General features: G+C 35.8%; 1 protein-coding gene across 7 annotated transcripts; it reads right to left on the reverse strand.

The window, feature by feature from the left end:
* Nucleotides 1–887: 887 nt before the first annotated feature.
* On the reverse strand, nt 888–26,742 carry LOC123320099 (toll-like receptor 3). Of its 7 annotated transcripts, none has more exons than XM_044907279.1 (3): nt 26,723–26,742; nt 2,937–2,970; nt 888–2,724 (listed from the first exon to the last, which is right to left on the reverse strand). In XM_044907279.1, exon 3 carries the CDS (start codon nt 2,722–2,724, stop codon nt 1,204–1,206), a length of 1,521 nt encoding a protein of 506 aa, XP_044763214.1. In that variant the 5' UTR covers nt 2,937–2,970; nt 26,723–26,742; the 3' UTR covers nt 888–1,203. The 7 variants fall into 7 exon arrangements, with proteins under 7 accessions (XP_044763214.1, XP_044763213.1, XP_044763209.1 ...); XM_044907278.1 differs by lacking the exon at nt 26,723–26,742 and adding an exon at nt 5,153–5,321; XM_044907274.1 differs by lacking the exon at nt 26,723–26,742 and adding an exon at nt 5,004–5,321.
* Between the last annotated feature and the right edge of the window lie 154 nt (nt 26,743–26,896).

Raw genomic sequence — 26,896 nt, forward strand, 5'->3', positions numbered from 1 at the left:
TTTCTTTTTAGAATTTGAGGGTTTTGTTACATTTCCCAGTCTTACTTTCATCGTAGTGAATGTTTTGTCCATGCTTGTTTTCTTTACCTTCTCGTATCCTGTTTGTAGAAAGAATCATGAAAGTGAGAGGTAGTTGAAAAATTGCTGAGCCTTTCGATGAAGTTCTTGACTTGTCCCAACTGTTTTCATACCCATTCACCTTCAACTTCAATTGCTTTTATTTCACAAGTACACACACTTCTTCCACTGAATATAATAGAAAAAATTGTAAAGTGAAGAAGAAATTTCAAAAACCAAGCTTACATTCTGGAAGACCCCTCAGAAAAAATTAAGAACTGAAATTTGACCTGAGAAAAACCATGATATAAAATTTCTAACAAAATAAGCCCATCTCATTGTGATGATTCATGAATTTTCATTCACTTAATTCAGATATTTTTGTTTCAGTTAGGCTATTTTTTTTTACAAACTGGGTTTATATTATTTGTGCTTGAATTTTTTTGTATTTTTTTCGATTTCATAAATTCTTCCAGTAGAAAGTGCCTAAGGTTTACTGAGCTTTGTTTTAGGGCCAATAAACAAAAATATATAACAGAACCAAATACTTCTTGGTTATTTACATAGGATTCATACAAAAACAGGCTAGAATAAGCTACCCAGAATTTTGAAACTAGGATCATAAATTTTCGATCTTGAATGGCAGTATTTGTGCTTAATCAGTCTTGTGGTATGTATCTTCAGTCATTAAGCCATGACAAAACGTAGACTTAGAGATCATGTTCACATAAAGCAAAAAGTATCAGAGATCAACTCACTCAAACTTCATGACATATAATTCAATTTCACCCTGCATATTCAATTATACTCCACTTAGAAAAACTACAAAATAACATGTCAGAAAATAGTTTTATTCAATCAAACATCTATTAAAGAGAAAATAACATTGAATCAACATCATTAAGTAGCGTGAATAGAACATTGTAAAAAAATTGGCAGTCACTTAACCATCAATAACAATTATGCAATTATCAAATAGACTTCCTCTCTACAATTCAATAACACGTCATATAATCGTAGATATATATTTAAAATCACATCTCTGGACTCAAACGGAAATCGATGTAATCATTTGAGAGACACAAAAAGTCTCCATCGAATCATCAAAAATGATTTTGACCTCAAGGTCAGTTTTACGAGGTCATCTCAGTGGTGTTCAACCGATTCCAAATTGAGCAGGTTCATTCTATATTTCTTCGACATTCTAGATCTTCTTATCCTCATCACAATCCTGAAGATGTTTAAGGAAACTGAGATCAAGAGGAGGACCAAACAGAGTTTCAAGAGATAAATGATGTCTTCGTAATTTTGATCTATGAACGATGAGGAAGGATTTATGGTGTTCTGTGATGCGTTAAAACCGTTTCCTGAGTCCAAATTCGAAATTTCCAACAGCATATCGTTGAAAGTTTCGTTCAGTTCATCGAGCTTAGAATTCACCAAAAACATGTCGGAATCGATTTTGTTTATTATATTGGTGTATCTGTTTTGTAACTGCGAAACGCTTGAATCGATTTTGTTGAGTGTGACGTTGAGGAAGGTCCTCACATTTTCGACATTGAGATGATGCAGTTTACCGAAGAAGTCTTTGAGGGTTATTTCGCTGGTTGCGGTAGAGTTGGTGGTTGATGCAACCCCAGAGATGTTATGGGTCATTTTCTTGTTGTTTATCGTTGCGTGGAAATGCGAATTAGGTACAGAACGTTTTATTATATTCTTTTTCATCGTACAACAACATGTTTTTGTTGAATTTGAAACACTGAAACATGTATTATTCGAGTCGGGTTGAGTCTTTTTGGTATCATTCAAATCCACCCTACATTCCAAGGTTTTATTTGTAGTTTTCACTTCTTCCAAACTGGGGTAATTCCTCAACAATTCGTTATAATCTAAACCATTTGTTTCACACCTTCTCAAATCCAAAATTTTCAAATTCTTCAACGTTGTTTTCAGAACTCCGTCCAAACTTCTGATATTATTGTAAGATATATCAAGATACTCAAGATTCTTCAAGGAACTTAAATCACTATGAGACAGATATGACAGCTCATTGAAAGATAAATTGAGGAAACGTAATTCTTTCGTTGGGAGTTTCGGTAATTTTTCCAACTTATTCCAGCTCAAATCTAGGTATTTTATGTTTCGGAAATACGAAATTGTGTCAAATTTTCTTATTTCGTTATGAGAAATATTCAAGATCTCTAGTACAGACTTTTCCTTCTCCACTGGAGTTAACTTGATGCTTGATAATTTGTTATAGGATAAATCTAGATTTTTGAGATTCTTATACACTATCAGTTCAATTCTCTTCATCTCATTATGCGATAAATCAATGGTTCTCAAGTTGAAAGTTCTAAAGTATATTTTGGTGAAGTTTAGGGAAGTTACCTGAAGAATTTCCATATTTTTCAAGCTTCCAAACAGATTTTCATCGATTCCATCGAAGCCTATCTGGATTTTCATGCTTTTCTTGTTTTCGATTTCAGTGCATTTCTCCTTTAGAAATGAGTAACTCAAACTTAAGTTGTACGTAGCTTTCAAAGACTGGCATGTTTGTCCAGGAACTGTTAATGTTGAGTCTTCTATGTTTCTTTGATCGTTGAAGAAAGAGGATGTGGAATGTATGAAGAAGAAGAAAATCATATAGTGTAGAGCATGACTGTACATCTGGAAGTAAATGGGAAGTATGTTATTAAGATTTTTTTATTCCACGTCATGAATTGATCTGCGTTAATAAATATCTATACTTCCCACACTCCATTCCCCTCAATTGAGTAAAAAATGTGATCAAAAGAAAATGACACTCGAAATTGACAAATGGGTGAAATGAGAGAGTGAAATTTTCTTGAAGAATAAGATCTAAATCCAGTTTAACTTACCTTCCGCCTTAATGTTTCTTAGTTAGGAAACCAGCTGAAATTTGAAAAACGATTTTTTATAAGATTATATCCAAATATTCTCACAAAAAAAGATGAACATATTTCTCAACTAGAAAAATGACATAATAATAATAGAGTTCAACCTTCAACGTTGAATCAGAAATTAGTCAATATCAGACAAATAGGGTGGAACTCAGGAAGATCATTCGATATTTTCAAAATTGTTGGATTTCATAGTTGATATACTCGTCCAAGATTTTTTTATTTACAAATTCAGAAGCATGTAGCAATTGATGTAGAACTATCACTTTTCTTTATTATGAGATATTACTTGAGATCAAAATAATTATACGAATATTGTTTTCTTACTAACGTATCCACTTTTTTTGCGAAACTATCATCATATTTAGTCTTTTTTGATGAAACGAGATTGTGACACTCAAAAAACTTGAGAAAATGGTTAATCATCTCACCAAAATAGGATCATTGTTTTCAGCTACTACAAATACGATTTTTGTTTCCGAACAATTAATCTTTTTGATGGAACTAATCGTTCAATATTCTTGAGTGTTGCGAATTATATGCTGTCGATTCAAATGATTTTCATTCATGGTTTATAAATAACGTAACTGATTAAAGATAATACTCAAGTCGAATTGAATTTTTATATCAGGTAATCATAAACGTACTTTCGTTTGATTCATACAAATACAGGGTGAGTCTTTGACTCGTACAAATGTTTTAACAGTAGATTTTTGAGGTCAAAAGAAACACTTTTTTCCAGTACGATTTTTTCCAACTCGGCCCTGATAAAAAGATATGGCCACCCCTAGAAAACAAAGTAACCTTCAAAATGACATGCTAAATCTGTTAAAAAAAATATGTGAATCATTCAAGCAGAGTTGTATTCAGCAAAAGTACCAAATTTTTCAAATTTTACAGATACTTTTAAATCTTTGAACATCAAATTACTTGAAAACGGCCCATCATACGAGAAAATATGACAAATTTTATTTCACAAAACGTTCGAATGTTCATTAGATAACGTCCAACTCAGTTTCCAGAGTTGGATTCTTTGAATTTTAGGTATTTTTATGGTACGTGATTGTCATAATGAGAAAACTGGAAGACGTGTCTGATATCTTATATTCGAAAAAGATTCATCAAATAAATGGAAAGCTTCATCCCAAAATTCATTTCATTCGATGAATCCGTTTGTGAGATAACTAAAAATAACATTTTTTTATGGTTTTTCAACAGCCTGTATCTTTTAATCCGAGGCGATTCGGAAAAAATGGAATGAAACATAAGTCTTTCTTTGGACCTCAAGAATCTACTGCTGAAATATTTGTACTAGTTATAGAGTCACCCTGTATACAGAGTTAGTAGAAAGTAACGTAGAAAATTCATATTATCATTCATATCATGGTTATAAATTTGTCATCCACTCTCTGCAAGAGGTGAAATGTATTCAATTGGTTTTCAAATGGCAACACTAAAAATTTGTGCCACAAATGAATAGATCTTTCATTGCTTAAGATTAATTGGTCATTTTTGGGAATTTCTATCTACGCCTTTTTATTACAGGGATGATATTTTTTTACCCATATTACGGTATTTTGAGGTCACTGACATATATTTAAAAGTGTTGTTGAGGTGTTTTCCAAAATATGCTTCTTTCATAGGGTGGTAATTGATTAAAAAAGAAAAGACATAATTTTTTTGTAAATTCGATTTTGTCTCCAAATAATTGATCAACCTAGTAAAGGAATAAGGCATCTTTTCGATAATACATAAATCATAGATTTTGACATAAATCGAAAAGATAAATCACTATTGAGGTGAATGTCATTGACATCAAACCGCTTGAAAAAATTTAAAATTCGAATTCAATAAGTTCAAACATTTCATTCAATATGATTTGAATTTGTGCTCGACTTTTTACTGACTCTGTATATTATGTGTAAAGATGATGGGTGAATTCGATCAATGAGGGGATTTAAAAGTGTAATTATGATAGGGATGCTTTGTGGGAGAGACCTGGAGGAATACAAGAATAATAATTACCAGTGAACCATTCCAAAACTTCCTTGTGTAAGATGGTATAATAATTCAGGTACCAATTTCCCACACAACAATATTCTTTGGTGCCAGAATTCCGAAAACCAAAGCCAAAATCGAACTGAACTTCTTTTTCGCAAAAAAGAAGTACTCACTTATTCATTTATATCACCACAACTAGTTCGTTTAAAAAGAAAGTTATGGCACCTTGAGCGAATGAATGAACGGAGATTTTTAAGAACCAGAATCGGCGTCTACAATTCACCAATTCTCCCACCGTAACCACGTGATACGCGAAGCCGAACAATTATCAGAGGTAAAATAGATGCAATCATTTTGTGGAGGATACCTACATTGAAAATAAAGGAATAGATTCATTCGATAGATAAAATCCACTGATCAAAGTGCGATTGATTTACTACTCTGTCAAAAAAGTAACGATTATCATCAATGAATTATATGTAATTACTAGCTGACCCGGCAAACGTTGTTTTGCCATATAAATAATTTTCATGTTGTATCATAAAAAAATAGAAATTAAAAATTTTGTCTAAAAAATAGAAAAAAAATTTAGGGGTGGACTACCCCTAACATTTAGGGGGATGAAAAATAGATGTTGGCCGATTCTCATAGATAGCTGACCCGGCAAACGTTGTTTTGCCATATAAATAATTTCCTAATGATTAAATTACTAAAATGGCTATTAAAAAATAAGGGTTGATCGTAGAAGGGTGAAAATTGAGGATTGTATGTATTTTTGTATGTTGTATCATAAAAAAATAGAAATTAAAAATTTTGTCTAAAAAATACAGAAAAAAATTTAGGGGTGGACTACCCCTAACATTTAGGGGGATGAAAAATAGATGTTGGCCGATTCTCATAGATACCGGATAAGCACAAAAAATTTCATCAAAATCGGTCAAGCCGTTTCGGAGGAGTATGGTAACGAAAACTATGACACGAGAATTTTATATATTAGATTGTGGGAAACTGGGAATTAAGAGTCTTTTCGAAGGGTGATAACAGCTGAAAGCACCACTAAAACAAACAGTAATCGTATGACCTTATTTCAAAGAAATATCTCTTGCCTTTTAATCTATCGACAAAATCCAGAACCCATGAATCGAATGGATTTGTCGAGTTAGCAGAATGCAGAAAAATCTTCGGTTTGATCCAAATCCCGACAACTTAGTTCATTACACATCTAAGAACTTTGTGCTTCGTGGAACATGGAATGCGACTAAGAAATTCAACGTCTTATAACCATACATCAATCCACATCAAACATGTGGTGGATTTACACCCTATATTCGATTGACGAGCTAGACTAGATGATAGGGTAGAGAATGGATTCTCCGCTATGGTTACAGGGAGTTGCTATTAGTTGGGGAGCCGTTGATGCTAAATAGGGATTTACTCGAGCGTCGTGGAGACCTAGTGGATTTTGAAGTTTAGATGGTAGAAAGAAAAAAAGGTTCTATAATGCGTCTTAAGGATCTCAAAGATGTAAAAAAATCGTACATACTCGAGCGTGTCAGATTAAGATACTGTATATGCCCTACGTGTCTCTGATAAGGAATTCATGCTTATCTGACAGTTTGCGTGGTGGGTCTGGTCGTACGTAATAGTTGAAAATGGTAAGAACTATTGGAGGATATGTTAATTGGACCCAAAGGAAGCTAATCTCCAAGGGACTGACAATTTGGACGTGATGCAAGGTCACAGCGGTCCTTTGAAAATGTAGAAAAATCAATACTTGTACATACTCGAGCGTGTCAGATTTTTATAGAGATGATTAATCTCGGTGTTGTAGACGTATTGACCCATTAATCTGACACTAATCAGGGGGGGTTTTCTTAATCTGACACTTTGAAGATGATAAAAATGCTTTTTTTCGAATATTCCCCTGCCTGTACCTCTATTCGTTTTTGTATTCATTATGAAAGTTATAGATAATAAAATTCTACACAACTTTTATCTGATGCAATTTTACATACTTTCAACCGTTTTCGAGTTAGACGGCGATAAGGGCGAGGAGCTAAGCCACACATGCAAAACGGCAAGGTCAATGTAGAATCTCAGTCTAATCTACATTCATCGCCATATATCTCAAAAACCTTCAAACGTAGAAAAAATTACTTCGGACAAAATTTGTAGAAAATGTTATGCTCTACAACTTTTATGATGGATACGAAAAAGATTGGAAGCCCAGGGGAGGAGATAATTAAAAAAAAACTGATTTTTGTGACCTTTATGGCCAATTTTTATTGTTTCGGATTGCTGAAACTGTCAGATTGTATTTTTTCCGTTATTCTTGAATCATTAGCTTCAAACTAAGAAAAAACGCCACCGCGTTCGAGTATGTACACGTGACGTTTTTTTTTGCAACTTTGGCGCCCTCCCACACATTTTCGTAACGCTTAAATTGTCAGATTAGGAGAATATATACTTTTCAACATGTACCACATATATCTTAATCTGACACGATCGACTATGTACAAGGATCGTTTTTTTTTTACTATTCAGGCTGTCCTAGACAATTCCCCCTATATACAGGTCTAATTTATGGTAGAGGTACTCTACAGGGTCCAAGGTATGTTCCCTTATATTATTCTGACATGCCCGAGTAAATCCCGAATTTCCCTCGTCGGCACCCCAACTATATGGAGCTAACCAATTTATCTGATTGAAATTGTAACTTTTATACATGATCCATATTTTCTTATCCTTCTATTGAAACATTTAAATTTGATTCAAAGGGTTCCAATTCGGCATAGAGCATATTGAAATGTTTCTGCCGCTTCCCATTATTCCGCAAAGATCATTCCGCCAGAGCAGAACTATGGAAACAATTCAATTAAGTATTGAGTAAACCCTCTCTCCCATGACATAAGACACGACTTCAGAAATAACAACTGGGAAAGCAAAAGCGGGCTGTGAGTATGACAGCTCCCGAACATCGAGAACAGCGCGGCTGTTCAGAGAGAGAATCTGAACGAAGGGTGTGTTCATTAATTCACCCCGTTTCCAAAGTCTTAGAGTTATTAACGTCAGCCAATGAGGAAACGGCTCCTCTATTTACAATGGGAGCATTGTTTCCGCTTCCGTTTTCGCAAGATATTCAATTTTCGTTTCTCAAACGAGACGCCGTCTTACTTTGTACCTTCTAGGGGGGTGTTTTTGGGGTGGCGTAGGATGCGGGTTGGCAACTGCCATTAGAGAGATGAATTAGCGAGTTTCGGATGATCAATACGTGGAGGGTGAAGAGGCTGTTCTGAAATTTCACACCGGTATATGGGGATGCTTTGAACTAACTGAAATTTCTTATTGAATTGAAAAACCTCGAAGCTTTTGGCTGAACATAAGCCATTTGTTAAATCTTCCAACACTAATGCGATATGATCGAGATTCATCTACAACAGACAAATGCTGATGAGAAAACCAATGAAAAAAGCCAGTTTTGAACTTATTAGTACCTCTGGATATGGGGCACCACTAATAGTTGGGGAGTCCACGATGCTGAATCGGGATTTACTCGAGCGTCGTGGAGATTTTGAAGATTAGATAGTATAAAGCAAAAAAGGTTCTATGATGTACCACTTTCACCGGTGTGGAAAGCGTCTGCAGAATCTCAAAGATGTAAAAAAAATCATCAGGTGTACATACTCGAGAGTGTCAGATTAAGATACTCTATTATGCCCTACGTGTCTCTGATCGTGTCGCTGGTCTTATGGAAGAGTTGAAAATGGTGAAAACAAAATTTTCGAGAGTGTCAGATTTTCAGAGGATCCAAAGGAAGCTACTTTTCAAACGACTGACAATTTGTACGTGACGCAAGGTCACATAGGTCCTTTGAAAATGCAAAAAAAATCGTTACTTGTACATACTCCAGCGTGTCAGATTTTCATGGTAAATCTCGGTGTTACAGACGTGTTGACCCTTTAATCTGACACTAATCAGTAATTAGGGGGATTTTCTTAATCTGACAGTTTGAAGATGATAACAATGCATTTTTTGAAAATATCTCCCTTCTTGTACCTCTAATCGTTTCTGTGTTCATTATGAAAGTTGTAGATAATAAAATTCCATGCAAGTTTTGTCTGAAGCAATTTTACATACACTCAATTGTTTTCGAGTTAGATGGCGATAAGGGTGAGGAGCTTAGCCACACATGCGAAAGGCCAAGGTCAATGTAGAAACCCAGTGTAATGTACATTCATCGCCATATATCTCAAAAACGTTATATCTCTGGTAGAAACCTTAAGCAGTTCTAAACTACGATAAGCTTCATACAGGAACTGAAACTTCAAAATATCAATGATGTAGTTCCAAGTACGTAATGTCACTAGAATATAATGTGGCATTGATGGAAAACTATCTCCGAACGTCAGGAAACATCGTGGGGAAAATTCAAAAACAAAAATTTATTACACGATTCTGTTACCTACCAAAACTAATTGCATGCTCTCAAGTAATCATTATCTGGTGTGATTTTTCCTAAACTTGTATACGATCTTAAATGGTGGACGAAGTATGATAAGCTTGCTCTATAATTTGCTTCCAGATCTCCTAAAAGCCGTGTTAAGAGATTTTGGTTATGCACCGTCCATATGAGACTTTCAGTTTAGGATAATATACCTATTCTCAAAACTGATCAGTGTCAAACGGGTCTATTATCAGGAATAACTATCACTTAATGAGATGGTGGTCATCAATATCTCTAACTCCCTTCTGAGAGACCCCCAGCAACAACAAATTGGTGAAGCTCCTGGGATTGTTGGAGCTCCTGGGCTTGAACTGTATCTCCCTTACAAGACCCTTAGTGGTACAATGGATCAAAAAATCACTACAACTTATTGGAACTGAGTTTAGTATCTTGTAATGGCCAAAGAGATGATTTTCATCTCATTTGATGGTCCGAAATGCGAAAACTATGTTTGTCGAGGTTCAGCCTGAAAAATTTTTTAGGACTAGGACCTTCATGTGCTCTACCAATAAATCAACGAATTTGTGGAGTTGCTGGTGGTGATTAAACGTCCGTCCCAAATTCATGAACACAAAACATTATCGAAAATCTAGACCGCCATGCCATAGTTCATCGAGCAAACAACGAAGCAGGGAAGCCCCTCGATCATGCTTCAACATATTTGCCACAATTTCGTGTAATTAAACATCGATTTCAGTTTAGCGGTTTCGAACCCTCGTCGCATTCCTCGATAATAAGGCAAGATATGTAAGATGCCGGCACTTTGGAGCATTTCCATTGGAAAATGATTATAAGGAGGGATTATTATGTCGAGAAGAAGAAGGGAGGGGAGAATGTAGATATAAGACGGAGATTCGATGGAAGGGAAGCTTAAGAAGCTCCTCGATATCGATTTGGCATGATCTACATTATGGAGTTATGGATAGATAGTTATAGATGAAGTAGTAGTAGTCTTCATGAAGAATGAAATGTCCCATAGAAAGCTGAAGAGTTGAATAGTGAGCTTCCAATTGCCTCAGAAGCACAATCCAGAGGTTAACTCAAACTATTTGACGTTATTTACGAACTTTCTGGTCTATTACAATGATATATTTGTAAAGATCTGTAACCCTATACCTTCAGCTTTCTGAATAGGGGCCTTTAATAACTACAATGGATACGCAATCCACACCTGGTGATGAGGAAGTGGAAACTCTGCTTGGAAGGTTCCATGTATGTGCATTCTCATCATTGATCTGCAGCATGAACATGTAGCTGACATTGAGAAAACCTATATTCCGTAACATTTTTACCTGGCATAGGATTCTCCCTTGAGTTCTCCTTCCTTCTTTAAAGTTTTGAGGAAAATTTCAGAAGTGATGAAGAGAACTGCTCAAAATGGAGCTAAAATCACTTCTCTTCAGCTCTTCTGGCACATTGTAGAGTGTATATTCGAGAGATCATCAACACTAAACCAATATCCTTCAATTTTAAATCTGTCAAATCATCTTTGGAATGACTACTGTCATATTTTATGTAACAGATTGCGTATCTAACTGAAGAATTCCCAGACAACATACTCACTGACATAAAAGGAAGCTGTCACACTCGATTAAGCATATTCTCAAAATCTGATTCAGAAAGTTTTTGGGGAGACAGTTTCGAAAATTCGATGAATTCCTTCAGGCAGTCTACTGTCCTTTATTCTGAAGGCTATTAACATTGCTGGCGTTCCCAAATCGCTGCTTCATGTAAATTTTGCTTTGTAGCCTTGAAAGAGACTGTCCTAACACAGAATTACTAATTGCTCATCTCGTTTTCATATTTCCTTACACATTTTCACGAGGACTATGTATCTCAAACCTCTGTTACTATTCCTAGCATCATCTTTAAGCCCCCCTTCTACTTAATCTTGTGAGGAACTATTCTTATGCAGCCCACTACTTTCAAGCTGGTCCATCATGGGTACCTTGTTCCTATACTAAGGGTATGGTCCTTAGTTGTCTTTTGAGGAAGAGGGATACAAAGTTCTCATGAACTCCAGTATCTAGAATGGCTTCATGGAGGTTAATCCTGCAAGTTTTCATAGCAATTTTTGCATTGAGTTGCAATGAAGAGTATTTCCCTCACCAGGTAATCGGGGGGTTTGTTTCCTCTTCCCGCAAAATCTGTATGGGTCAGTTTTGCGTCACATCTCCAAGTGTCAACAGCCAGACTTCTAGAGGCCATCATCTCCATAACTTTGCAGCAGCGATCTCCACAGAAGCTTGGTATCTAGGGTTATTCCCAGATATTTAACTGCAAACCATATTGAACTTACATCGATTTTTTTCTACTTTTGCCAAAATATTGTTTCGATCCAGCACCTCCATGTCTTCTAACAAGACTGCACTGTCCCAACTGCCCAACAATCCACAAATACCGATTCCAGAGCGAAAACTCTTTCTTCATGAATATAGACACAGAATCGGCGAAGCAGAGATGTGGAAGAGATAATTAGTTCTGTAATAACTGGATTGGAATAATGACCAGAATTTCAAAGTTGTTGAATATCGTTTAATTACCGCTGGGGGCTATAAGTTCCTAGGGACCACTTTTACTACATACGGGCTAATTGTAAATATGGCAGTTACAAGGTTATTGCAGGTACGGAAGAATACAGCAGTAGCTATCTCTCGCCCGGTATGTGAATGTTTTTGTTTTCAATTTTTTGAGCTCAAGCAACACCGCACAGTAGAAATTAGACTTAACCACCAGGTGAATCTTCATTCAGATTAAAGGGTTGGGCTGTAAGCATTCACAAGACTGCTGCACGATAAGAGATTCACGTTTTATGTTGAGATCTGTTGAAAAAATACACTTTGATGGTTCAAATTGCAGGAAAAACAAGGCTCGGTTTAGGTTATATGTCTAGAAATATTTCAAACCCTAGTTATATCGAAGAATAAGGTTTCAAAGCTGCTGCAGAATTCGCCAATATGAATGGTCAAGATCGATATGCATAGATAGGAAATCTATACATACAGGATAACCAAGAGATAAGAACTTTTCCAGCAGATTTCTGGAAACGAAACTTCTTAGGTCTTGGAGAACCAGAGTGAAGCCATTCCATCGATTGTTGCTTTGTTTCTGGATCGTAGAAATCTACCCAAGTGTCATCCATGGTAACAATTCGGTTTAAGAAGTCTACATCGTTTTCAAATCGAGCACAGATCAAACGCGATACTTCTACCCTTGCACGCTTTTGGTTAACATTCAAACATTTGGGGATCCATTTTGCAGCAATTTTTCTCATGTCCAAATTGACGTGAACTATATGATGAATGCGTTCGTACGAAATATTCAGTGCTTCAGATATCCGTTTTAGCCAAATTCGACGGTCTGATAAAATCATGTCATGAACTGCATCGATATTTTCGGGGACTGACACAGTAACTGGCCTTCCCGATCGGTCATCATCTTCAATGGAAAATTAACCTCTTTTGAAGCTTGCAGTCCAATTTTTCACGGTCGCATACGGAGGACATTGATCACCAAGGGTATTAAGCATTTCTTCGTAAATCTCCTTACCTCCTGACCCTTTTAAATACAGGTACTTGATGATGGCTCGATACTCAGATTTTTCGATTTTCACAATTTCGGTGGACATCTTCTTTCTTTTAATTTATTGCGTAACTCTGGATTACTTTTTTGACCTCAAACTTCACACTGACACTTCTAATGAGTCATCGTTCGTTGCTATGGTAACGCAATATTTTTTTATGCATGGAACTGGTCTAGGCTAACTAGATATCAATACATCGTCGTATTAAACATTCTACCACAAGTTGAGTATGTATAAACATACAACATGCATAGGGCACACTAGATCTCTTTAAAATCTACAATCTACATATAGCATCCTGATTATTCTTACTGGTAAAAAAACGTTTGCAGAATGAGACGAAAATGAACAATTGCTTCCCTGAGTTCTCCCCTGAATCATACAAACCAGCCACATTCCGGCCATCCCCTATTCAACCCCATCCTGCGGACGTCTTAGGTGTGTTATCTTAGTGAAAATTCGAAACCTCCAACTCAATATAAGATATTTGCATTTAAATCGAGTTATAACAGAATATGTTCTATATTCTCGAGTAATAAGGTTAATGTTAGTTTATCTTTGGCCGCAGTTTACTTTAGATATGTATATGTTGGAAGTTCCTTGTGGCCATACTGTTTGTTTATACTCTAAAGTTGGCTACACTGAAGTAGAGTTGATGGCCGGGTGTGTGTTGAACTTATAAACTGATAAGACGTTCGGGGGCTTATGAATCTATGGGGTATATTTTGAGATTATTGAGAGAGTCTTCTCGGTATAGCATCAACAGGGAAACAGAGAATAAATTTGTTATTTGTTTCAAATGAAACAACAAGAATCAGTTGCCAACAAAAGTTCTTTCAATCGATTTAGCAGTATTCGAAATATCCATTTGTGGAAATAATATATCTCCGTGTCTCTCAAGCCAGGATCTTAGGCATTTCTTTTTTAAATTGGAAATACTTTTTACTTACACTTTAGAAGTACACTGCGCAAAAAAATTAACGCACATTATGGAAATCTCAAATTTATTCTACAACTGAAGGTGTTCTCAATGATAATTATTTTTATCAGAATTATGCATGCATATGTTATCCACTTTCAACGGTTTTCTTCAATACAGATGTTTTTTCCCAGCAGAAATAAAAAAAGATGATATTATCAGATTTTGAATGTATTGGCTCCATTCTAAAATCAGTTGTTCTCGATCAATTCTAGTGATCAATAGTTTTTCTTTCGTTTGATTTTCTACACTCGATCGCTATGCAACGCGAAACACGCAATTTGCCCGAAGAGGAATGTGCCCAAGCGGTAGTTTTGCGAGAAGAAGGGTGGACATACACAAGAATTGCAGAAAGGTTTGAAGTTTTCCATACAAGTGTGTCCAGAATGTTGCAGCGATTCAGGGAGACAGGTATGAATGTCCGAAAACCAGGACAGGGTAGACCACGGGTAACAACTGCCATTCAAGAACGTTACTTGAGAGTTTCTTCGTTGAGACAACGGTTTGCAACCGCTCGCCTCCTCCAAATTCAGCTTGAGCAAACTCATGAGGTGCAAATTAGCACTCAGACAATAAGAAATCGCCTCAGAGAATATGATTTAAGGCCTCGTATCGCGGCAAGAGGCCCAGCTCTTACCCCAGCCCATCGAAGGGCGCGTTTGGATTTTGCGAGAGAGCATAATAATTGGGAAGAGGCCGATTGGGAAAGAGTTCTCTTCACAGATGAGTCTAGATTCTGCCTCTACCATTGTGATCGACGTTCTCTTGTATACAGACGTCCACATGAAAGATATGCTATAAGTGCAATTTCCTGAATTCTACTGGTTTCGGGGGAGGATCGATTATGGTATGGGATGGAATATCTTTGACTGCTCGCACAGACCTAGTGGTCGTTGATAATGGAGCTATGAATGCTGATAAGTATATAAGGAACATTCTTGAAAAGCATGTAGTGCCATCTGCCCCATACATTGATGAAAATTTTTATGGACGATAATGCCAGACCCCATCGTGCGCGCATCGTTCAGGAGTATATACCTTGAAGAGGTTGAAGTCTCTCGAATAGAATGGCCAGCAAGAAGTCCAGATCTCAATCCGATTGAGCAGGTTTGAAATAACCTCAATAGAAGGCTGAGAAGTTCAGAAAATCATCCAGCTACTTAATGACTTAGGAATCCAACTCGGAGAAATCTGAGAAGGATTAGATGAGAACATTTTAAGATCACTCATTTTGAGTATGAACCGTCGTTGCCGAGCTGTAATTAACGCAAGGGGTGGAAATACCAAGTAATAAATCACTTATCAGCATTTCAGTATTTTGAAAATTGATCATTTCTCTTCTTTCACATAGGATTCGGTGGAATCCTGAATTTTTCTTCCATTTAATGTGTCTTGTTTCGTTCAAAACCTTCCCGAGAGAACATAAGAAATAAGTTATAATGTCAATTTTAGATTTTCAGAATGTGCGTTAATTTTTTTGTGCAGTGTATATACTAGTGAATAGACTTTTCTTCACAACGTTAAGAAGAAGGATATAGGTCTGTTTAATCCAAAAGCGACATCATACCCTAAACAAGTATAATTAAAACCTTGAATAATCATGAATATTCGAATAAATTCTCCTGTCCAGCGGTGACGGCGTCTCGGACAATCACAAAGGCCCCAATCTCTACCCTAAGGACCCGAAGAAGTCCTTTCATCCTCGCACGGCGCAAATCCGAAATGAATTAGCGCACGCATGACTGTCCCTAAGACGTGTATAATTTTATTTGACCAGATAAAGGACGAATGTTCAAGAACCCGAGCCTCTCCTCTCTCAAGACGACTGATAATGGGGTGGAAAGGACCTTTCGAATGGTGGAACTTCAGATTTGGAGGTTGATGTTGCTCCAATTGTTCCTTTGAGGGTGGCCCGGTCGTTTTCTCTCGTCGACGAGTCTGAAATTAAGCAACGCTAGGATATGGCTTCCTTGCTGTTCCCTGGTGGTTGGTTACATTTTTTGAGGTCCTGGACTATAGCAAGGGTGTTTTCAGTAGGGGAGCCATTTGAGAACTTGACAGAATAATTTTTTGCACTATCGCAGTTACTTTTCTCTTCCAATAAGAATAAGTTTCAAAGAAGTTTTCTTTCAAACATAAATATAGCATATATTACAATTATTATAAAGATATACTATGTACCAATTTTACATCAACAAATACCTTATAGAATTTTAAATATAATAATATGCCCCCCAAAATCAATCTTGGAACCGCCACTGGCTGAAGGCTCTTGATAACGCATATTTGAGTGGGCAGCACTCTTCGTTTCTTCAATTTTTGCCTAGAATATGAAGATCCATAACAATTATACCATGGAGAGAATTATAAAAAGGGGAATGATGAATAATCTATATTTTTTGTGATGATTCTTGATGTAGTAGGAAATGCGTTTCTTAGAGGAGATGGTTAATGAATCATTGTAGATATGGTACCACAAGAAACGTATAAAGATTCGCATTAAATTTTCCTTCGAAATTCATATTTTCATATGCAAGACTCCATATTGCATTTCCCAATACTCTTTGTTTGTTCTTTTAGAGTTCAACGTGAACAACTGTAACATATATCTCAAGTCGTGAGAAATTATTCTTTAAAACGAGTTCTGTCAGTTTCAACAACAGGTAGAGAATAAAGAATGGGGCGAAAATGCTTAAACCCTTGGATTCAATATAACTCACTTACAGTTTCTAAAAAACTGGTTATTTTCAACCCTGCAGGAAACTTGTCCACTTTCAATTGAACAATCATTCGTTTTTTGAAGTGGTAATAGTGTGGTTCCAGTGACTGAAAAATCATTCATGTATACTAGTATTTGGTATTCTACCTCCTGCGTCACTTAGTATTGGTCGAAAAACTTCTATACTCATTACATATCGAATGGAAAGTAACAAGAAATTTCTGTGTATTCAGACGGTGAAGCAAAAATTGAATTCAATATCAATCATTGAAAATTTCGTCGGTTAACAATCCAAACAACATGAGTATAAGTACATTTTTTACCATTTTTGTGTTGAGTGCATTTCCGTAACCAAAATCGATAAACAAGGTGACAATTTGAGAACTTGCCAGGCCAATTATGTCTCGTCAAGGATGTTTTCAAAGAAAAAGCCGGAACAGGTCAATTTTTAAAGGGAGGGGGACATATTTCGAGCAAAATTGTAAGCCTAAATCTCCTCAAACCTAGATGTGGGGCTATCACTCCTAAATTCTTCATAGGAAATAGACTCAAAATAGAGGGTGAGCTAAACCTCAATTGGAAGACTATATCCCTCTACATAATACTATTGTCTTCCAATTGAGGTATAGCTCACCCTCAATTCCCTATTAAGAATTTAGGGGTGACAAACCCTACAGATTGAGGAGATTTTGGACTACAGATTGAGGAGATTTTGGACTACAATTCTGGTAGAAGCATGTCCCCCTCCGAATAAAAATTGACCTGTTTCGGCATTTTCTCTGAAAACATCCTTGTCGAGACATAATTGGCCTGGCAAGATTCAAAATTGTCAAGCCCTGTAACTACTTCAAGGACTCAATAAAAATTTGCAAACCATAGTATTCATGTAGAGGGTCAAGTGATCTTTAAATTGAGGTATAGCTCACCCTGTATTCCCCATTGAGAATTTAGAGGTGATAGCTCCTAAACCTAGGGTTGGTGAGATTTCGGCTTAGAATTCTGCTCAAAATATGTCCCCCTACAAATAGAAATTGGCCTGTTCCGGCATTTTCACTGAAATCATCCTTGTCGTGGCATAATTGGCCTGGCAAGTTCTCAAATTGTCACCCTGTATATATAAATGCATAATGATGTTCGAAGAACTACAATTTATGTTATTTTTTCACTTATTAAAGATATCCTTAAATGTAGTCGTTCCATTGTAGGGAGAAACTTCCAATCAAAAAAACACTAAACTAACAAAAGTTACTGATGGTTTATCTGGTTTTGTCAGTAAGCTGACGATTTATGAATTGTTCTGCAGATGAAATAAGTAACGTCCAGTTTCATAATCGAATTCAACGTCACTGTTTACGCGTTTTTTTGCGTTTTGCGTTTTTCACATGAACAGAACATCTGTTGAAATCGTCTTCACAAGTCCGCGTATGGATTCAGTATTGAATCGATAGTTGTCGTTTGAAGATATATCGCTGCCTTTCATTTTTGATTATTATAGTTTTCACCCGCTTTGAAATTCCTCTTAATTTATAGAAATCTCCGCTTATTAGAATAGAAAAACCCGCTATACTTATCAAAACTTTAGTTCACCCGCTATCAAATATAGAGTATTCCGCAATAGTCGTTAGTGCCGCTATATAGTGTCTTCTGTTTTTTGTGTGGAAGACAAGAACCAAAAATAGAGGAAAGGGTGCTTGGTGAAGCCTTCGCTTAGTTTGGTGAGTAAGAATTTCAGCATTTTTCCACATTTCATTTTTTTTCTTATACAGTCCATTCAACATTCGCCAAAACGATCACTTTATAAGCTTAAAGCTTCCTTTACTGTCATTTTTACGACCGTTTTCATAATCAAACCTAAAATCGCTTTAATTTTAAAGCTTCCTTCAACCCTACTAACGTCCAGTTCCTGTAGTGTCATTTTTAATAGGGTTAAAGGAAGCTTTAAAATTAAAGGGACTTTGGGTTTGATTATTAATTAAAATGACCTTAAAGGAAGCTTTAAGCTTAAAGTGACGTTGAATTCGAGAATGAAACTGGACGTTAAAGTAGGGTTAAAGGAAGCTTTAAAATTAAAGCGAGTTTAGGTTTGATTATGAAACTGTACGTTAGTAGGGTTAAAGGAAGCTTTAAAATTAAAGCGACTTTAGGTTTGGTTATAAAATCGGCCGTAAATATAATAAATTGTGGAAATGGTTTTGGACAAAACAATCTGATTCCTTCCAACAACTGCAGCTGTAAAATAATTTCAAAGGATTAATACAAATTTCTTTATTCAAGTAGGGGCAACTTGAACATAACATAACAATACGCGTGGTCAAAAACCAGAGTCTGTCCACTCCATAAAGAAAATTGACGTAAGGATAGTGTTATAAAACGCAAATATGGATCATTTAGATGAAATTTTTCATCATCAAACTCTAAGATGAAGATAATGTTAACAAATTCATACCAAATCAATACATTAATATTTCAAATGAGCTTCGAAGTTTGTCAGACTCGTCTTGTCGATATGGCTGTACTATCTACCGGCATCAGGGCCAACTGAGACCGCGATGTGGAGGAAGATGCACGCCCCAACGGCAACAACTAATTTATATTTGAAATGTTAATCCTCCAGAAACTAGGAAAGGGCTTAAATTACACACGTCTCAAGACTCTGTCGAGCATTAATAATGACTAGTGCACGAAATTCTCCTAGGTATTAATCTAACTTAACGTGGGGAAATTCAACTCGGGGTGACTTCAGATTACCACTTTAATATATTCTAAAACTTCCCGGCGGTTGAATAATCCACCCTGTAGACCGGCGAGTTCACCGGCACGTACCCATCTTCCATCCCGATCCAGTCGCCCTGGCCGAGGGCGTTGGAAAGAGACGCGGAGGTCTAGCAGGCCGCGGGAACATAGAGGAACACGTATCGCACCGCCATCTTAAATCAATATTATATAAAATGGGAGGAATCTCAGTTTTAGACGAAGAAAATAGCGCACCTTCGAGCGGGAAAGAGATATAAATATCTAATGTACGACTGGAGAAGGAGAGGGAGATGTTTCCGAAGGAGCAGGACGCAGGATCTACCCGCGAGGAAGGTTGCTGGCTGCACGGAAAATGTCTAAGGCGCATCTTAAGGAAGAAGAAGATGGAGCATAGATTCGGCGGTGCTGGAGAGGAAGATAGAGGGCGATACCTGTTAAATATGCATGAGACAACGAAATATAGGATATAAGGAGGAAGTACCGCCATTTTCTAGTAACGCCCACTGGATTTTTAGGAGAGGAACTCCTTGGAACCCGGGAAGGAGCTGGGGATGTTCGATATTCGGGGTCGAAAGGGAAGACAGTGGGAGATTCGGATGGTGGCACGCTCGGATTAATTATTTGTGGGTTTGGGAGAGGTATTACCGGGCTCAGAAACCCTGATTCAATGGCCTTTCAGTAATAGATGAAATGGGAAAAATCTTCTGGTGGTTGATGAACTGCTCATTGAGTTTTCGAAAGATTTCGCAAACTGTTGGAGTTTTTCTACCTCTAATCCTACACAGCAGGCTGTTTCTTTCATAAATCCACATGGATATCACATTCACTGGATGAAGATATCCTATAGAATTTGCAGGGTTATCCATATGTTTCAGAGACGTACATATGAATAGTTTCGAAAGATTTGAGGAGTGATTTCTCGTCAAAGAATAGAGTTAGTGTATCCCTACTCCATTCACATTTATTTTAGCAGTCGGTTGGCCATGAAATAATTTTCTCATGTTTTTGTAACTAGAACGGAGTAAGGTTGGCACTCGTGAAATATCGTTAATCTCATAACGCCATTGCCGCAACTTATATCAATTTTTATTACGAAAATGCCGAAAGTGATTGAAAAAAGAGACAGGGTTTCAGGAAGTGCTATTTAGAATTCAGGTTCGCTCATTCAAATAGTTTTACCCTGATATTCTAAAATCCACAATACGTTAGACGGTAGGGAACATATTCAATATAAGTGAATTTATATAATGTTTCATCTGAATCTAAACGACTTATTTTGAGCTGAATATTTTCACAATCAGAAAGATTGTGAATGAAGAGGATGACAAAGAATTTCCTTCTATTGGGAGACCCAAAAAGTGGTGGCATTTGAGAATTTTATTTTTGAGTGAATTGATGCGAAAAGTTTACTACAGGATTTTAGATGAAAGTCATCGTGGAATAAGTTCCCGAAAATTCATTTTTCTATTTTTCATTTGACTTATCATATGCATTGTAAATGTCTTAAGGTACCAATAAATAACAAATTATTATTATTATATCAATGTATTGAGATCATCAGCCACAAATACGCGCCAGTTGTCCTGTAAATTGTTTATTCATGTGAAATTCTTGTTCAAAGGTGAAGTTCATCTTGACTTAAAACTTCCTTTAATTCCATTTACTTATATTGATGGAGGATGATTTTTGTTTAAGAATTTAACACTCTTGTAATTATCTGTTAATTCCTTCGGGAGATACCCACTCCCAATTAATTAATATTTTTGAAATCTACAACTGATGTAACGTATTCAAACTTTAGCCAAAGAAGATAACGAACATTAACTCTCCTCAAACCAGTACATATTATGATATTATACTGATCTCTTGTATTTTCCATGCAAATAACTGGATTTGGTATGCCTTCAATCAGTTTGTATAAACTTCAATTATGGTCGTCACATATTTTCCGAAGAGATTCAACATTCTGATAAAATATGTAATAGCAGAAACTTTTACGTAGAACGGTCAACATAGCGTTGATTTAAAACCCAAAAATGTTTGGACAAGCGCATAACCCCACATTTTCGTACTATACAGAGTGAAATGTGTCAAATTTCCATGGCCAACCGAGTGCTTAAATAAAAATGAATGGAGTATATATTTATATGTATATTTTTTGAACACCCCCTGTTCAGATGCAGCTCCCTAAAAATGGCACCTTAAAATCTATTTTTTCTTAGAAACCACAAAACTGACTGAAATGCAGACATTCTTAAGAGAGCGAAGAGGCAATTTTGGTGTTCTGACTGAAATGCAGACATTTTTGAGAGAGCAAAAAGGCAATTTTGATGTTGTTTTCCAATGTCAGCACGTTATCCACCTACTAGGTAAATTCACGAAGATATTCCCAGCCTATAAGTACGAGTTTAGGTTGCTAAATTTCATTTTCTGTCGACCTGAACAAAAAATTGCATTTTACTCACAAATTTTCGAACGAAAACTCGACTATTTTTGAAGGCCAGTGAAGACGGCTTGATTTTAAGAGTGAATTAGGTGAGTGATTTGAATATTAGTGTTCATTATAATCAAGAATGGATAGTGATAGCGATATGGATAACAGTTACACTACTCCCGAGCTGAGGGAATTTGCAAATACGGCGTCCTAGATGAGGCTATCAAACGGGTAACTACTGACTTTTTCAGAGATAAACGACTCGAAAGCTGAGATTCCAAAAATCCTGAAAAAGATGGGTTCAGTTGAAAATTCGTCAAGACCGAACGGTTGGACCTAAATGGATGAAATTCTCACATTTATTACTAGAGAAAATGCTTTTTAAGAGTATGTATCACATTTACATCTACCTTTATTTTCCTGGAAGCAAGTACACTCGCACGTTGACCAAAATTCCCAAAAAGTTGGGGTCAGTTAAAACTTCCTTAAGACCGAATGGTTATGCCAAGATGAATGAAATTCTCAGATTTATTACTACAAAAAATGCTCTTTGAGAATATGTATCACATTTCCATCTACGGTTACTTTTATTGGGAGATAAACGACTCGAAAGCTGACCTTCAAAAATCCTGAAAAAGATGGGTTCAGTTAAAAATTCATTTGATCATCAAGACCAAACGGTTGCACTCGGATGGATGAAATTCCCAGATTTCTTACTAGAAGGGTAGTTCTTTAAGAATGTGTATCACACTCGAATCTGGGATGGTTTTTCTGGGAGATACACGTGTCGAAAATTGACCTTTTAAAAATTCGCAAAAATATGAAGTCAGCTAAGAATTCCTCAAGACCGAACAATTGCACCAAGGTCGATGACCTTTTAGAATATGTATAACATTTGGATATACGATGATTTCTCTGGGAGATACGCGTGTATAAAGATATACACACCTTACCGAATTTCAAAAACAAAATTATGCTCCCCTACAAGATCTCTCCTGCAACCGTCAGTGTTACTTGTTTTTTTTTTTTGAATGCCCATTTTCACTAAACTGTTTTTCAATCTTGCTTATGGTACCTACACCTACCTACTTTGCTACATGTGTGGTAAATTAGGAAACTTGTCTCGAAGAACGAAGAAATTCATTTTGTGTTCTTGTTCTATCTTCGTAACTCCGTATAGAAAATCATAATGATAATTTCAATCTAGTATAATCCAGTTAAATACGACATTTTGTATCATCTTTCGACCAACGTTCAACGTTGTTAGCTCACAAAATGACAAACTTATAAATAATAAATATCCTTGCTTCTGTCCTCTGGATAACATTCTACTCTTCTTACTTACCTCCATTCAACCTTATTGTTCAACAAATACCTTCGCAGAATAGCCATTGAATCAGATTGTCATTTAAAAAATTATCGATGACGTCATGGCACGCTGTATAATATCTTTTTATATCAAAAAGATCGCAATTTAAAATTCTATAAGACCTATGCGACCATATTCAGAACATCTTCGATTTACTGAATATTCTTTATGAGATTTATTAGATACAATTGTGGTATAGATGGAATGGAGTAATTTCTGTTGCAGCAACAAATGTCCGTCACCTATCAGTCAATGACCACGAATAATCCACCAAAGTATCCCTCCAACCCTTTCATTGGCAGGACTAAGCAACCCCAACCCCATCGACAACTCGCACGCCACCACTCATTTTTATCGTTTCTCTCTCCATCTCGCCTTTTTTCCCTCTCTTTCCTCATGGGAAGCCGCGATAAGGACCGAAAAATGAAAGAAATACGGCTTGCCACGTCATTTGCGCATGTGTGCCGGAAAAACCGACCTTTTTCTTTTTTGGGGGAGGTTTTCATACGGTCTTTTCAATGCCTCCAGTTGATGAATAGAATTAAAAACGATTTGTTTGTGTTCCGTGTTTCGCGAAATTCTAGCGGGCTACGGTCGGTGGCGGGATTTGTGTTTATTTTCTACTTTTTTCGGCTTTTGTTGGATTTTTGAACTGTAGCAGGTGTAGGTGCTCATTTTACGTTGGGATAAGTGAGATACAGTTGCATGTCGACACAATTGTTGAAATGTGCAGTTAACATTCTTGCGTTTTTCTAGTTATTTCTCAACTTGAGTACCATATTCATTCATTGATTTATTTCAACCGAACATACATACATACATGCATACAACAGGGAAAATACTGCTTATATTATCAAACCCTATTCTCGTATATATCAGATATACCCATCACACGTTTCATCAGTAAGTTCATTGTTTATTGATTAAATTACTATGTTCCCAATGGAACAGCCTGTATATTTTATGAGTCAAAGAAAGAAATGAAGAACTGGAATTCATGTTCGATAAAATGAACATACGAATGGTATTTATTGGTACACTGAACTTTCTGAGGTGAAACATTTCGTTTTCACTGAACTGAAATGAATTGTATGCATATGATAATCGAATATAACCATCACAAGTTAGAATATAAATGATCAAAAAGCAGTTGGATATGAATTTCAGCAGTGTGATCATTTTATCTTCACTAAAATAGCAATAGGAAGCGCGTAAATACTAGGTACACTTGTAAATACATTGGGGTAAATTTAATCATTTCACCATTTCAGTAATTTATTTATGTATTTACTATGTATATTTTCTATGTTGTTCTTAGTTTTTGGTTCACTCTCCCTATTCGTTTTGGAGAATTTTCGACATTTATCATGGAAATAATAATTGAGCACCTTGATTCACATTATCAATACTTACTACTGATATGAAGGCAGTTTTTTTCTTCAAAACTCCAATTCACTCAATTTAAAAAAGACTTAAAAGCTTAGAAAGAAAATAGTTCGCCAAGTTTTTTTTTAGTAGGTTATTAGTAAATAAACAAATCTGCAAGACTTTACTTACCGGGTGATTGTTAATATAACTCAATAAGTATCTCATTTGATATTGGTCTTACAAAAACGTTTGCATGTGAAAATATGAAGCAATTTTAGTGGCATTCAGAATTCAGTACTACGAAATGAAAACAAGCATCGTAAACCTAAAAATTTTATGTAACCTGGAACTTTTAAATGAAACACCCTGTATTTTTCCTTCCTAATCGGTATAGAGTTCTTTTTTGTTCGTCAAATATATATCTTTGTTAGTTTTTAAAAACATAGATTGTTTCTTCTGAATCTAAGACGGCTGTTGAACGCCACACGACAGTAGCCATGGATAATAAAACAATTATTAAACTGTTTTGTTCGACATTGATATTACTTTTTATTCATAATTTGTAATTTAAATTCATGTATTATGAATGTTATATTCTGAGGTAGAAAGAGTTGATATTGTGTCAGGTTTTATGAAAAATAAGCAAAACCAACGTTTAGCGCGTCTTCAGTATGAAGACTTTCATTATGAATAACAAGAAATGTCAATGTCAATGTCAAACAAAACTATTTAATTGTTTTATTATCCATGGCTATACTTTCTTGTGGCATTCTGCCTTAGATTCACAAGACAAATCTATATTTTTCGCTTAAATGACAGAGATAACCCCAGTAAAGTATATACCTATATTTGAAATCAGAACTCTACCGATAAGGAAATTACATAAAATGTTTAGGTTTTCGATTCTTTTTTGCATTTACTGTTACTGAATCCTGATGGCCATAAAAAATACTTCATATTCGCCCATTTAAACCTTTTTGTGAGACCAACATAAACTGAGATAGCAATTGAGTAAAATATAAACAATCGCCCTGTACATAATCGCTTCATGGAATCGCCATTTGATGATTCTAATAAATTAACGATTGATTTCATTGAATATACAGGGCGTCCCAAAACTAATGAATCAAACGTCACACCACGATAGAGTAGACCAAGTATTATCGAATGACACCAACATTAGTTCAACGAAAATGTACCTTTTCCAAAATAATCAGAATTTCATTAAAATACCTAAAGTTGCCGATTTTCGAACTATTTTTCTTAACCACAGGGCCAGTTTGTGAAAAAAGGTATCGATTTTAAATTATATTGATCTAAGATTATTGTTTTATCTCCCTAATTGAAATTATTTCAAGTAGTTAATGGATAACCTAAGTAAATGTAAATTAAAACAATTGTTTTTCTACATGATTTTCATTACTCAGAATAAACCCTCTCTATAGGGGTTAATCACAAATTGGCCTTGTGATGGAAAAAATAGTTCGAAAATCGGCAACTTTATGTTAGGTTTTTTCAGAATCGGCACATTTTCGCTCAACTAATGTTGGTGTCATTCGATAGTATTTGATCTACTCTATCGTGGTGTGACGTTTGATTCACTAGTTCTGGGACACCCTGTATGTACGTATACGAATCTTTCATCAAAGCTACAAGGGTAGTTATAGTATTTTACTAAAAAATTGGGAACAAATTGGAAATGTGTTATGGAAATATTGTTTCTATCCAAATGAAATACTCAAAACAACAAAAAACTATTCTACATTCTCAAGTATACGAAATTAAAAGAATTAAAAGCACGTATCTTGTCCCCCACTGACATATACTACCAGGCTAACGATTTTTTAAGATACAAGAGATGAAAATTTTAAATGCTGAAAGATATTCAAGATAATTTTTGAAATACCAATATGAATATTTCACATTCTCAATGAATATATCTTCAATTTCACTTTATCAACCTGAAACGTTGTGAATTCAATTATTTCCACGGAAAATACAATATGATGATTGTTGAATTATTATATACTTACTGCGAAGACTAGGTATGGTAACAGACAAACTTTGGTACAATGAATAATACGATATAATGATTTACGTAGTTCAAGTTGCTTCAGTGATGTATATCTACTACCATGAACAATGTTTTCAATTAAAAGTGCTTAGCAAGTACGTCGTTGATAACTGCCTATTTATCATTTGCTTCA

The sequence above is a fragment of the Coccinella septempunctata genome, chromosome 9 (genome assembly GCF_907165205.1).
Source record: "Coccinella septempunctata chromosome 9, icCocSept1.1, whole genome shotgun sequence".
Lineage (NCBI taxonomy): Eukaryota > Metazoa > Arthropoda > Insecta > Coleoptera > Coccinellidae > Coccinella > Coccinella septempunctata.

What these genes read in the sequence shown, in the direction of transcription:
- LOC123320099 (XM_044907279.1), bottom strand. Translation starts at nt 2,724, where the DNA reads ATGTACAGTCATGCTCTACACTATATGATTTTCTTCTTCTTCATACAT.